Source organism: Nerophis lumbriciformis, linkage group LG33 (genome assembly GCF_033978685.3).
Source record: "Nerophis lumbriciformis linkage group LG33, RoL_Nlum_v2.1, whole genome shotgun sequence".
Lineage (NCBI taxonomy): Eukaryota > Metazoa > Chordata > Actinopteri > Syngnathiformes > Syngnathidae > Nerophis > Nerophis lumbriciformis.
The window spans coordinates 4,015,784-4,030,852 of NC_084580.2; the positions used below are offsets into that span (position 1 = coordinate 4,015,784).

The window sequence follows — 15,069 nt, forward strand, 5'->3', positions numbered from 1 at the left end:
GGACTGCAGGTTGACGCCTGTTCAATAAATGACGCAAGCTAGACCAAAACTTTGATGTTTCATTGAGAATATAGAACATTACACGCGGCGCTCAAAAATCTGTCAAAATGTAAGACTTTGGTAAGTTACAAACCCACACGGCTTGATGGATTTCCACAGCATTACGGCTAGTGTAGTCAGACGTACTGTCCTTAAGCATACGGGTGTTGTTATGGTGTGAATATAAGGAATATAATGGCACCTATTGGAGACATATTTTTTGACGTTTTGTTTCACCCTATTATGCAAAACCAACTTTTCTCACTATTAGTTGTTGCGATCTATAGTCCGCGCCATGGTCAACAAGCTCATTCTGTTACTCCATCCTCTTGTTTTTGCTGTTTCAAATACAAAGTAGCATATAGTTTGATCTTAATGTGTCAGTACACTCGCTATGGAAGTGCTAAAAACGACAACAAAGGTCACAGGAAGAAGACACTGTTGAAATGGAGTCACATAAATAAGACCATGAAAGAAAGCGGCTTAAAAACGGTCTAAAACATAATCTGTGAAACATTTTGACCACAGAACCACCATTACATGCTATGTAGACCACAAAGAAGTGTTTTAAATGTAGAAAAAAACATAATATATCCCTCTGATGTGCTTTATAATCCTGAATAGACCCGTTCATCGACAGTGCACCTTATCATCCGGCTCGCCATATGGTCTGAAAAATACAATCAGAATCACAATCAGAAATACTTTATTAACCCCTGAGGGGAAATTAACATTTTCAGTACAATCCCATTCAAGAGCAGACAAACATTACAGGGAGACAGAACAGGATCGCTGACGGGTCTGCCAACTTCCGGCGGCCCTTACAAAAAAGGTGGGAAACAGGTAAACGCTGGGGGGGAGCAGACCCAACAAAGCAACCAAGAGAGCCGACCCCACTCTCGGCCGCCCATTAGTGTCCAGTCTGCATGGATGAGCGAGGATGCGTCTAAGGAGACCGAGGTGTCGATACCTGGTCATACATTTCAAGTCAAAACTTTAGGCTTCAGTTTAATGTAGAATTGACTGCTGAAAGATGTTTTGGTGACAAGCAGCTCATAATAGAGTAGAAAGAGTGACAGCCAACCCAGTTCTTCCCTACGTCTTCACACAGACATGATGTGTCAGTTGAGCTGACATGGTGAATGCTTTGTCTGGTTACTCATTTGTCTTTTGTTGTCGTCTTTCACCGTAATTTCTCCTCAACTCTCACCAATCATTTTATTTTATTTTTTGCCAGCCTGCCTCACTACTGCACTGCCAGCTTTCTTAGACATAGTTTAGTCTAAGATCGTTTGCCCCCCACCCTTCTATTGACAAATTTGGTGACTTATGGTTGCCCCTCCCTTAGACAAACTGTAACCACATTTCAGCCAGCCAAGTTGTGAGCTCAGGCTGCAGGCGTTCAGTCCACTGCTGGTACTATCCTCTTTAAAAAAAAAGAAATAGATGACTGGACTGGCAACTGCTGCATAAAAACAATTTTACTTAAGCGATGAGAGACTGAGCATTACTAGGTCAAATTTGATATAAGGGTAAGCTTTGCGGAACACTTGAGATTTCACGTCTACTTTGTCATATTAATTGACCTGGAGAGATACAACCATGATACAGAGACCTGCTGGGAGGGAAAAAAAGTGTCCTAAAAATTGTAGCACGGTAGTTAGCAAACAACACAAGAGACAATAGGATGCTAATTTAAAAATAGTGCTGATCAATGACGCAGAATCATCAAACAACTGTGCAACAGCCTAGAAATATAGGAATATCCTTTTTTATTGTAATATACCAGTTGCTATTTCACTGATATTAAAAACAAATATAGGTTGTTTTCCCCGCCGTAAACATGTCTTTACAAAGAGGTGTCGTCCTATATTTAGATTCATCTTATACTGATGTCAATACGGTGCAGAGCCGTGTATAGAGAGAGTATGCCCAACTCAGAGTTGGTAACCAACATGTAGTGAGGGGCTTTTGACCAATCAGAGAGAGTATGGCCAGCGGATCTCCTAAATAACTGGTCAAAAGCCCTTCACATGACTACAGGGCGCCACGTTAGTGACCAACTCTGAAACCGAATTGGCCATACTCTCTCTATACGGTGTATCTTATAGCGCCCCGTATCTTATGGACTGGTAGCACTCCCTGGGTCTTTACCAGTTCTGCAGTAAACATGTTTGCCCCATTCTTGCCACTGTGTATATATATATATATATATATATATATATATATATATATATATATATATATATTTATTACATATGTGTGTGTGTGTGTGTGTGTGTGTGTGTGTGTGTGTGTGTGTGTGTGTGTACATACAGTATATATGTGTATGTATGTATATATATATGTGTTGTGTATATATATATATATAAATATGTATGTACATATGTACATACATATACATACATATATATATATATATGTACATATACATACCAGAGGTGGGACCAAGTCATTGTTTTGCAAGTCACAAGTAAGTCTCAAGTCTTTGCCCTCAAGTCCGAGTCAAGTCCCGAGTCAAGACAGGCAAGCCCCGAGTCAAGTCCAAAGTCAAGACTGGAAAGTCTCAAGTCAAGTCCTAAGTCCTGCATTTTGAGTTTCGAGTCCTTTCAAGTCCTTTTAACCACAGACTAATATATTAACACAGATTGTGTATGCTTTTCAAACGCTGTATTTATTTATTAAAACAAGTGCATTTTAAATTGCAGGAAAGAAAATTGTGCTGACATTGCACTTTATAATAGCACTATTAACCAGTCATTTTAAACATTAACTCATTCCTTTACAGAACAAACACATTGAAAAATAAAGTGCAAATGTACTTATTTGTACAAAAGTGTTAACATTGAAAAAACATGACATATACGTGAACATAACAAAAAAGTTGTACTTTTTATATGTCAGGGCCCTATGCTGCATTGCATTTGCAAAAGACCAAATTAGCCAAGAGTCTGTCAGTCATTTGTGCACGATGGGGGCGTAGTATGATGCCACCATGGCTGAAAACTCGCTCCACTGGAGCACTGGAGGCAGGCACTGCCAAGACTCTCATGGCCACTCGGAACAGTGAAGGAAGAGTCTTCATGTTCAATGCCCAGAACAAAAGGGGGGAGAGAGTTGTTTTGGGTTGGTGCACGACTTGTAAGTGTATCTTGTGTTTTTTATGTTGATTTAATTAAAAAAAGAAAAAAAAAAAAAAATTATTTCTTGTGCGGCCCGATACCAATCGATCCACGGACCAGTACCGGGCCGCGGCCCGGTGGTTGGGGACCACTGAGGTAAACAACCAACAGTATGTCAGAAAGCTAGCTAAAACGGTACACATATTCATAATATAGTATACATTTTAACTGACCTTTATTTTAATATTTTTGTCTTTTTTTAGGTGGCTAAAATACGCGGTGCTGCTGACCGCCGTCTAACGTTACGTGTGATATATTGACTAACGTAACCCTGCTTAAAAAAAATCACTGAACAAAAAGTATGAATAAGGTAGTGAACTGCAACAGATTCCCGTGTTTGCAATAACGTTATAACGTTAGCAGTGAGTTTACAGCCTCACTGATTTAACTACACAGCAAATAAAAGTCACGTTACTTAGCCAATAAACGTTATCTTACATTCAAAACTTACCGTTCTTTGTGCAACTTCAAATGCCGGACGAAGTTGGAAGTTGTTGCCTCTCCATCAGTAATTTTCGAACCGCATGTGTTGCATACTGCAAACCGTTTTGTGTTGACCACCTCGTAATTTTTATACCCAAACGAAATTATTTTAGGTATCATTTTTTGTTCACTGGCGTGTGGTTTGGACATGTCTTCTTCGTTGGTTGTCCTGCAATTTGATTGGATGAATGCTGTGTGATGAAAACAAAGTAGATCTAATTTGATTGGCTGTTGTACTGACAGCACACCAGCTGACACACGCAACTAGACAAGTACACAATGAAAAATACGGAGCGCTCCCGAATAACTTTTTCATCTTTGGGTTTTGGGGAAAGTAGCAAGTCATGTCAAGTCATGTCAATTCAAAAGGCTCAAGTCCAAGTGAAGTCACAAGTCATTGATGTTAAAGTCTAAGTCGAGTTGCAAGTCTTTTTACATTTTGTCAAGTCGAGTCTAAAGTCATCAAATTCATGACTCGAGTCTGACTCGAGTCCAAGTCATGTGACTCGAGTCCACACCTCTGATACATACATATGTATGTATGTAATATACGATGATTCATACATATGTATGTATGTATATGTGTACATATACACACACACACACACGCACACATAGCCCGAATGCAGCTGAGATAGGCTCCAGCACCCCCCGCGACCCCGAAAGGGACAAGCGGTAGAAAATGAATGGATGGATGGATATATATACAGTATATATATAGTGTATATATATATATATATATTCTTTCTGTATTTTCAGACTGCTATGTGTCTCATTGCTACAATGGAGGGACATGCAAGGAGGCAGTGTATTCGTCCGACTACATTTGTCAGTGCCCACCAGGCTTCAGTGGCACTCAGTGTGAGATCAGTAAGTACATATGTTCATACATTGTTTTTAATTCAACTTTTATTGGGCTTCTCCCACATTAAACCAAGCCAGGCATGTCTTGATGGACCTTGATGTGTACACTGGGTCATAGTCATGCTGGAACAGAAAAGGGTCTTCCCCAAACTTTACCAACAAAGTTGTCCTGAAGGGTCAAAGACACTTTGACATATGAAGGTTTTTATTTCTGAAGAGTGAGACACCACACCCTCTTCGTTGACGCAAACGCAAATGTTAGCCAGTCCCAGCCAGCCAGTGATGGCCTTTCTGGAGACCAGACTCAATAAATCTGTATCATTACATCAATTAGACAAATACAATAATGCAGCTGAGATAGGCTCCAGCACCCCCTGCGACCCCAAAAGGGACAAGCGGTAGAAAATGGCTGGATGGATGGACAATATAGATATTGTCAAAAGTATTTGGCCACCCATCCAAATGATCAGAATCAGGTGTCCTAATCACTTGGCCCGGCCACAGGTGTATAAAATCAAGCACTTAGACATGGGTACTGTTTCTACAAACATTTGTGAAAGGATGGGCCGCACTTAGAAGCTCAGTGATTTCCAGCGTGGAACTGTCATAGGATGCCACCTGTGCAACAAATCCAGTCATGAAATGTCCTCGCTCCTAAATATTCCAAAGTCAACTGTTGGCTTTATTAGAAGAAAATGGAAGAGTTTGGGAACAACAGCAACTCAGCCACGAAGTGGTAGGCCACATAAACTGAAAGAGAGGGGTCAGAGGATGCTGAAGCGCATAGTGCCAAGACTTTCTGCACAGTCAGTTGCTTCAGAGCTCCAAACTTCATGTGACTTTCCAATTAGCCCACGTACAGTACGCACAGAGCTTCATGGAATGGGTTTCCATGGCCGAGCAGCTGCATCTAAGCCATACATCACCAAGTCCAATGCAAAGCGTGGGATGCAGTGGTGTAAAGCACGTCGCCACTGGACTCTAGAGCAGTGGAGATGCATTCTCTGGAGTGATGAATCACGCTTTTCCATCTGGCAATCTGATGGACGAGTCTGGGTTTGGAGGTTGCAAGGAGAACGGTACATTTTAGACTGCATTGTGCCGAGTGTGAAATTTGGTGGAAGAGGAACTATGGTGTGGGGTTGTTTTTCAAGAATTGGGCTTGGCCCCTTAGTTCCAGTGAAAGGACCTAAACCCAATAGAACACCTTTGGGATGAGCCAGGCCTTCTCAACCAACATCAATGTGTGACCTCACCAATACGCTATTGGAAGAATGGTCGAAAATTCCTACAAACACACTCCGCAACCTGGTGGACAGCCTTCCCAGAAGAGTTGAAGCTGTAATAGCTGCAAAAGGTGGACAACATCATAATAAACCCTACAGGTTAGGAATGGGATGGCACTTCAAGTTCAGATGTGAGTCAAGGCAGGTGGCCAAATACTTTTGGCAATATAGTGTATGCATTGCAAAAAAGGACTCCAGTTGTGCATTTAATACCTTAAATAACAACAAAAACTTCAAATTCTGTTTGAACTTGAAACACAAACATGCCCAATCCAAAACTTTTGACGTGCTAAGGAAGTTATGCCGGAGTGATAACATTGTCAAATACTGTGAAGAAGTGTTCTGAAACAGGAAACAGGAAGATTATTCAATTCAACGAATTAAACAAACTGATTTTTAGTGCCATGCAAAATAAACCAGGCACTATCTAATCACCAAGCTATTATTTCTCTTATCTTGTCTTTTCAACAGACAACAGAGAGAAATGTGTTGCTGGACGAGGGGACGCGTACCGCGGCACGTGGACTATCAGCAAGTCCGGAGCAGAGTGCATCAACTGGAACGCCACATCCCTGAGAGGGAAGAGGTTCACTGCCAGGAAAGTGGACGCCAGCAGTCTTGGATTGGGCAATCACAACTACTGCAGGTTTGTGGGCAGCGCTGATGAAGTGCAGATAAATTGTGTCAGGGGAAACAAAATAGGATCTTAATATTGCCTTTTGTCTCCATGCAATTTAAATTTGTTAGGTAAACACTTTTTTGTTTAACTAACAATTCAGTTTCAACTTACTGCCTGACACAATCAATTAAGTGCACCTATTTAGTTTTTGTGCATCCTAAGAAAGACCATATTTTATTAGATCAGTTACATCCAACAAGGAGGTCATTTTTCATTGCTTGGTTGTTGTTGTTGTTGTTTTTAATTTAGGAGGCTATTGCAAAAAAAATACTTTACAAATATTTCAAAAACTTATGAAAATGAGGTTTATGGTCAAGAAAGGACTGTTTACATTTTTACATGGGGGAAAATACAGGTGTGAATACTACAAGAATGTTAATACCAAAATTCATATGCCTGACGTATGCATGGGGGGGATCTATATACTGTATATGCACATGCACACACACACACACACACACACACACACACACACACACACACACACACACACACACACACACGCACACGCACACACACACGCACACACATTGAAATTTTTACATCCATCCATCCATTTTCTACCGCTTGTCCCTTTCGGGGTCGCGGGGGGTGCTGGAGCCTATCTCAGCTGCATTCGGGCGGAAGGCGGGGTACACCCTGGACAAGTCGCCACCTCATCTCACACACACACACACACACACACACACACACACACACACACACACACACACACACACATACACACACACACACACACATACATACACACACACACACACACACACACACACACACTTTTTACATGATATACATATATACAGTAAAAACAAATTACATTTTACTAGATGTCTGTGTGGCGGGCAGCACGGTGGCAGAGGGGTTAGTGCGTCTGCCTCACAAAACGAAGGTTCTGAGTAGTCCTGAGTTCAATCCCGGGCTCGGGATCTTTCTGTGTGGAGTTTGCATGTTCTCCCTGTGACTGCGTGGGTTCCCTCCGGGTACTCCGGCTTCCTCCCACCTCCAAAGACATGCACCTGGGGATAAGTTGATTGGCAACACTAAATTGGCCCTAGTGTGTGAATGTGAGTGTGAATGTTGTCTGTCTATCTATGTTGGCCCTGTGATGAGGTGGCGACTTGTCCAGGGTGTAATTGCCTTCCGCCCGATTGTAGCTGAGATAGGCTCCAGCGCCCCCCGCGACCTCAAAGGGAATAAGCGGTAGAAAATGGATGGATGAATGGATAGATGTCTGTGTGTGTGCATGTGTGTGTGTGTGTGTGTGTGTGTGTGTGTGTGTGTAGCATATACAAATAGAAAAATATAAATAAATAAATAGGAATAAAATAAAAATTCAAAGATGAATTTGCATGAAAATAAAAGAAAAACGTTTTTAGATTTTGTCATCTTTAAAGATATTTGTTGATAAACTACACAAAATATGGTAAATATTTTCCATGTAATTCATGTCAATTGAGCTCTTGTTTTAATAGAAGCTGTAGCTGGATACGATCCATTTTTATCATGCTAAATAGTTCTCCTTTCAGTTCCCGTCACCACAATTGTTTAAAAGGCCATACAACAGGGCTATTTAACTGGCGGCCAAAGGGGAAAATCCACCCTGCCATACAAGAATAACTCAAAGATGATCTTTTTTGTCAGGAACCCTGACAACGACAGCGCTCCTTGGTGTTACACGTATAAAGGCACTCAAATTGCCTGGGAGTTCTGTTCTGTGCCCAAATGTCCAGAAGGTAAAACTTCACACCCTAGCTGACTGAAATTGTAATGACCAGATATTTTGGGGCAAAAAAAAGGAACAGAATTGTTTTTAACCTTCTCTGTGTGATCTGGATCAGATAAGTACGAAGAATGCAAGAGGGGCATCGGTCTGACCTACAGGGGCACGGCATCCGTCACTAAAAGTGGCTCCCACTGTCTCTCGTGGGACTCTCCGGCTATCATACACAAGTACAACAATGCATGGAGGTCTGATGCTCTCGAAGTGGGGCTTGGTAGCCACAGCTACTGCAGGTATGAACACAGGATGCACCCAATGAAAGAAAATCATATATGAAACACGAGACATCTCCTAATTGCAACAACTTTCTCCAAACAGGAATCCTGATGGTGATGAAGGTCCGTGGTGTCATACCTACAAGAACATGCAGCTGACCTGGGAGCTCTGTGATGTACCTAAATGCAGTGAGTTGACCTTGTTGACCATGCTCTAATTTTACATATGTGTAACAGTTCCCTGGATCTTAGGTTTGTAGCTTCACTTGTAGGGGGAAAAATACAAACATATTCAGTTCTATGAAATCCATGTTCTACCGCTTGTCCCTTTCGGGGTGCCAGGGGCTGCTGGAGCCTATCTCAGCTGCATTCGGGCGGAAGGCGGGGTACACCCTGGACAAGTCGCAGTTCTGTGAAATTTAAAATATAATCATGATTACATTAAGAGCATATATTGGGTTTTTTTTACTGTTTGAGCTCCTCTAAATAGTTATGATTAGTAAGTATAAAATAACTCCCACTCAAAAAATGTTATCTCTAATTGCGACACGATATATTCAAAATACCGTATTTTTCGAAGTATAAGTCGCACCTGCTGAAAATGCATAATAAAGAAGGAAAAAAACATATATAAGTCGCACTGCATGGAGCCCGGCCAAACTATGGAAAAAAACTGCGACTTATAGTCCAAAAAATACTGTACTCTGGAAAATAGAATATTTGCAACTTCACGGGAAAAAACAGCAAAATTATTCAACAAAATAGTGATCCTATTTGTTTGCATTTATAGAAATGTATAGAATACCGTAAATGTTTAAAGTAACACTTCTATTCAATTACGTGTCGAGTCTCTTATAGACGCCAGGTGCGTGGTCTCTAATTAGTGCTGGTGTCCTCTCGAGCTTATCGAGTTGCGTTATCTAGTGCTACTGCACATGCGTGTAACAAGGAAACCTGTTTTAACCACCAAGGTGTGCATTCTTTTTTTGAAAGTATCATTTTACATGAGTAGAAACTTTAGTCCCTTTAGGGACAACCTTTAATAATAATAATACTAATAATAATAGATTTTATTTGTAAAAAGCACTTTATATTGAGTAAACAATCTCAAAGTGCTACAGTGTATTAAAAAAAATAAAAAAAAATAATAAAGAAATAAATAAAAATAAAAACTAGAACAGCCAAATAGCTACAGCTAATATGCACATCTAAAAAAAGTTTGTTTTTTTTAAAAGAAGGGCTTTTAAGCCTTTTTTAAAAGCATCCACAGTCTGTGGTGCCCTCAGGTGGTCAGGGAGAGCGTTTTACAGACTGGGAGCGGCGGAGCAGAAAGCCCGGTCTCCCATTGTTCGTAGCTTTGTCCTCGGAGGTTGGAGGAGGTTAGCCTGTCCGGAGCGGAGGTGTCGTGTAGAGGATTTAGTCTGATTTGGCCAGGGAATACCACCAGACCAACCCCCCGAGAGAGACTTTCACAATTTTGCAGCAAATTAAAAACACAAGAGTGCTCCTGTGGTGTCGAGGAGCCTACACGAACCTACAGTGTAAAAACATTGGCAGATCTTTGCATTGACATTTTATCATTGTGAAGGCCAGCATCCACAGCAGGGGCGGTATAGCTTGGTTAGTAGAGTGGCCGTGCCAGCAACTTGAGGGTTCCAGGTTCGATCCCCGCTTCCGCCATCCTAATCACTGCCGTTGTGTCCTTGAGCAAGACACTTTACCCACCTGCTCCCAGTGCCACCCACACTGGTTTAAATGTAACTTAGATATTGGGATTCACTATGTAAAAGTGTTTTGAGTCACTAGAGAAAAAGCGCTATATAAATATAATTCACTTCAGTGTATTTTGCATAAAACGGCCAATTCTTTAAAATTCGTAATTCTGACAAAAGCATAGACCAAAAACAAACACCCCCTACAGAGGATGCTGATGTTCAAAATTCAGTAAGTATAATATTGAATGCATTCATCGTTCCCTCTATCCTGACTAGTCTGCCATGTTCCTGACACTGAGAAACGACCCCACAGCATGATGCTGCCACCACCATGCTTCACTGTAGGGATGATATTGGACTGGCGATGAGCGGTGTCTGGTTTCCTCTGAACATGACACTTAGCATTCACGCCAAAGAGTTCAATCTTTGTCTCATCAGATCAGAATTGTTTTTTGTTATCATGGTCTGGGAGTCTTTCAGGTGCATCTTTGCAAACTTTTACAAAGGAATGGCTTCCGTCTGGCCACTCTACCATACAGGCCTGATTGTTCGATTACTGCAGAGATTGTTGTCCTTCTGGAAGGTTCTCCTCTCTCCACAGAGGAATGCTGTAGCTCTGACAGAGTGACAACAGGGTCCTTGGTTATTTCCCTGATTAGGGCCCTTCCCCCCTGGATTGCTAAATTTAGATGGGGGAAGAGTCCGGGTGGTTCCAATCTTCTTCCATTTACAGATGATAGAGGTCACTGTGTTCATTGGGAACTTCAAGGCAGCAGATATTTTTCTATACCCTTCCCAAGATTTGTGCCTCGAGACGATCCTGTCTCGGAGGTCTACAGACAATTCTTTCGACTTCACAGGTGGACTCCAATAAAGCTGTAGCAAACGTCTCAAGGATGATCAGTTGAAACAGGATGCACCTGAGCTCACGTTTAAGCTTCATGGCAAAAGCTGTGAATACTTATGTACATGTGATTTCTTAGTTTTTACTTTTGATAAATTTGCCAAAAATTGTAAAAAAATAAAAATAAAAAAATAAAAAATGTTTTTCACATTGTCATTATGGGGTATTGTGTGTAGAATTTTGAGGACAAATATGAATATATTCAATTTTGGAATAAGGTTGTAACATAACAACATTTGGAAAAAGTGAAGAGTATATAGTGTTGAATCAGCACACATTGGGAGACTATCAATTAAAAGAAATACATCTAGAAATGTTGTTCTTGCTTTATGAGAATAGACTTGCTATGGGATGCATAATTACAAACCTTCTCTAATAATAATAACTGCTGCAACTATAGGAAACTTCTTGAGGGCCGTGAGTTCAAACCCTGGCAGAGTCATATCAAATACTACAAAAATGGGACCCATTACCTCCCTGCTTGGCACTCAGCATCCAGGCTTGGAATTGGGGGTTAAATCACCAAAAATGGTTCCCGGGCGCGGCCACCGCTGCTGCTCACTGCTCCCCTCACCTCCCAGTGGGTGATCAAGGGTGATGGGTCAAATGCAGAGAATAATTTCGCCCCACCTAGTGTGTGTGTGTGACAATCATGGGTACTTTAACTTATCTAAACTTGTATTTACTCCACAAAATGGGAGTGACTGCATTATAGTATCATAAGTGGTCAGCATCTAGCAGCTTTATCTGCCTCATGCGTGTGAAATTCATGTCTTTTTACACTTGTCCAATGATATTAATGTTGACTGAGCAGTTTGCTCCTTGACAAAATTACAACACTGGTTCTGGTATTGTCAAAGGAGCTCAACAAATGTATGATTTTTGATTCTTGACTCAGTGAGTTTGACCATGCTGCTCTTTCAGTGAGGCGTCCACCCACTGTCAACCCTCTGGGCCCTCGAGGCCCCACAACCAACAATGACAACAGAGGTATGACATTATTTATTTATTTTATTTAGCCTTTATTTAACCAGGTAAAAATCCCATTGATATCAAAGATCTCTTTTCCAAGGGAGACCTGGCCAAGAGGGCAGCAGCAAGGTTACATTAAAAACAGTAAACAAATACATAAAACATCACATTTACAACATTAAAACTTGCTCACATGACACATGTGCATACAGATAAGGTAGACTGCAATCCTTTCACAGAAGCTTTAAACGCATTCAATGTAACAAGGGTTTGAAGTTTAATATTCAATTGTAGGTTATTCCAAGCCTTCGGTGCTGAAAACCTAAATGCTTTCTTGCCCAGTTCAGTTCTTACTAGGGATGTCCGATAATGGCTTTTTGCCGATATCCGATATTCCGATATTGTCCAACTCTTTAATTACCGATACCGATATCAACCGATATATACAGTCCTGGAATTAACACATTATTATGCCTAATTTGGACAACCAGGTATGGTGAAGATAAGGTACTTTAAAAAAAAAATAAATAAAATAAAATAAGATAAATAAATTAAAAACATTTTCTTGAATAAAAAATAAAGTAAAACAATATAAAAACAGTTACATAGAAACTAGTAATTAATGAAAATGAGTAAAATTAACTGTTAAAGGTTAGTACTTCTAGTGGACCAGCAGCATGCACAATCATGTGTGCTTACGGACTGTATCCCTTGCAGACTGTATTGATACATATTGATATATAATATAGGAACCAGAATATTAATAACAGAAAGAAACAACCCTTTTGTGTGAATGAGTGTAAATGGGTGAGGGAGGTTGTTGGGGTTGGTGCACTAATTGTAAGTGTATCTTGTGTTTTTTATGTTAATTTAATTAAAAAAGAATTTTTTTTTTTTTTTTTTTTTAACAATAATAATAAAAAAAAACCATACCAATAATTTCCGATATTACATTTTAACGCATTTATCGGCCATCTCTAGTTCTTACTTTGGGGACGACAAATTGCAGAACATTCATTGAACGAAGATTTTGACTTCCTTGTTTCTTTGTTAAAAGACAAGACAGATACGATGGAGTGATACCCAGAATGGTTTTGTAGATGAAAACATACCAATGACATCATCATAACATCATGAAGCATCATCTCACAATATGTTTATAATCTCCTCATAGCAACGTGCGGCCAGCGATTAGACAACACCCTCACCCAGCCTGCCTTCCGCATGTTTGGGGGCAAAGAGAGCGACATCACGGAGCAGCCCTGGCAGGCCGCCATTAATGTGTACCAGCCTCGCCTGCGCCAGCACTTCCACAGGTGCGGTGGGGTTCTAATCGATTCTTGCTGGGTCCTGTCGGCTGCACACTGCTTCGAAGCCTCGTAAGAATCATCTCAGATGCATATTCAAACATGGCGACCAAACAGCACACATTAAAGTCACCTGCTTTGTGTTGTCTTTCAGGGATAAACCCTCAAAGTTAGAGGTGATTCTGGGCAGAACGTTCCGCAAACAGAATTCCAGTAGTGAGCAGATTTTTAAGGTTGAAAAGTACTGGATCCATGAGAAATTTGACAATGAGACGTTTGATAACGACATAGGTGAGTGCCTTTTGCCTTATTGTAGGAAAGTTGACCTTCTTTACTCGGACCTCTTTCCTTTTTATGCATGTTTGTCATCAGTTTGGCGTCCATGCATGACTGAATTGTAAACAAAATATATGTTATTCACCATTTAGGATTACCTTACATGCATGTGTGCTAGATTCATTGGTTTGGTAGTTTAGAGATAATTTAGGGCCCAAAGTTGTGTACCTTTTGAAACAGAAAATACATGTTTGATGTTGAATGTTGAAAAATAAGTGTATTTAAAACACAAATAAGTGCACACAATTTTTTTCTTGTTGAATATAATTAGGATTCACTCTGGCAATTATTTTTCAATTTATTTCATGTATGCCCCTCTCAGTTGATGGCATTCAACATTCAGGAAAAATTGGAACCCCCCAAAAAAACCTACTTTAACTGAAACAGATAACAGATACTCAAATATTGAATCAAATAGAAGTGAAAATGTTAAATAAATAATTTATTCAAAATAATTACCAGAGTAAATCATAATTATCTTCAACCCGAAAACAAAATGTGTTCACAGTTTTATTTTCAATACACTGATGTATTTTTCAAAATTCGAAATCAAAACTTTTTTTTTTTCAGTTTCAAAGTTTATTTTTTCAAGTACAAAACTTTTGCCTCTAAATTAAGACCCCTAAAGGAGATTTTAATATACAGTAATTGCATCATTAACACATTTAACAGAACAAATAAGTACTGCTGTACACACACTCAAACAATAGCATAATAACTGTATTTTAAAACATTGTCTATGATGATTCAACCTTATTGTATTTTAATAAAACAATCGTCATTTTGTTAACACGGCAATGCCATCACATCTACGGTAGGCAGGGGATTCATATGGCAACATTCGGTTTACCTGACACATGAAACGTCATGAATTGGGCCAGGGGTGCACTATCTACTATCTAGCTATCCCCACATCTGCAGTCCCCTCCAAAGTTTCTCATTGTCATCCCATTGGATTGAGTTTTTTCTTGCCCTGATGTGGGATCTGAGCCGATGTCGTTGTGACTTGTGCAGCCCTTTGAGACACTCGTGATTTAGGGCTATATAAGTAAACTTTGATTGATTGATTAATTGAAAATATGTTTTGTGGCAATTCCAACTTTGACCACACTGCCAGTTGCTATGTAGAGTGCCGCTTTGCAACATTTTCCACAGACTGCATTGCAGAATGATTAATCCCACTTTATCTCACACGAGACCCACCCAGGAATGGGGCCATATGAATCCCTTCCCTTCTGTACACATGGTGGTCTCTTAGTAAAGGAAAATACAGCCATCTAGTGGCAGTACCTGGTATTTTCTTTACT

General features: G+C 40.2%; 1 protein-coding gene across 4 annotated transcripts in view; it reads left to right on the top strand.

Annotated features, from left to right (window-relative positions):
• plat (plasminogen activator, tissue) overlaps positions 1-15,069 on the top strand; it is a 50,229-nt gene that overhangs the window by 28,290 nt on the left and 6,870 nt on the right. For all 4 annotated transcript variants that reach the window (XM_061928258.1, XM_061928260.1, XM_061928261.1 and 1 more), the window contains 8 exons: positions 4,464-4,574; positions 6,326-6,500; positions 8,175-8,266; positions 8,372-8,546; positions 8,632-8,717; positions 12,072-12,137; positions 13,294-13,498; positions 13,581-13,717. In XM_061928258.1, coding sequence (XP_061784242.1) covers positions 4,464-4,574; positions 6,326-6,500; positions 8,175-8,266; positions 8,372-8,546; positions 8,632-8,717; positions 12,072-12,137; positions 13,294-13,498; positions 13,581-13,717 — 1,047 coding nt within the window. The remainder of the gene's footprint in view (positions 1-4,463; positions 4,575-6,325; positions 6,501-8,174; positions 8,267-8,371; positions 8,547-8,631; positions 8,718-12,071; positions 12,138-13,293; positions 13,499-13,580; positions 13,718-15,069) is intronic.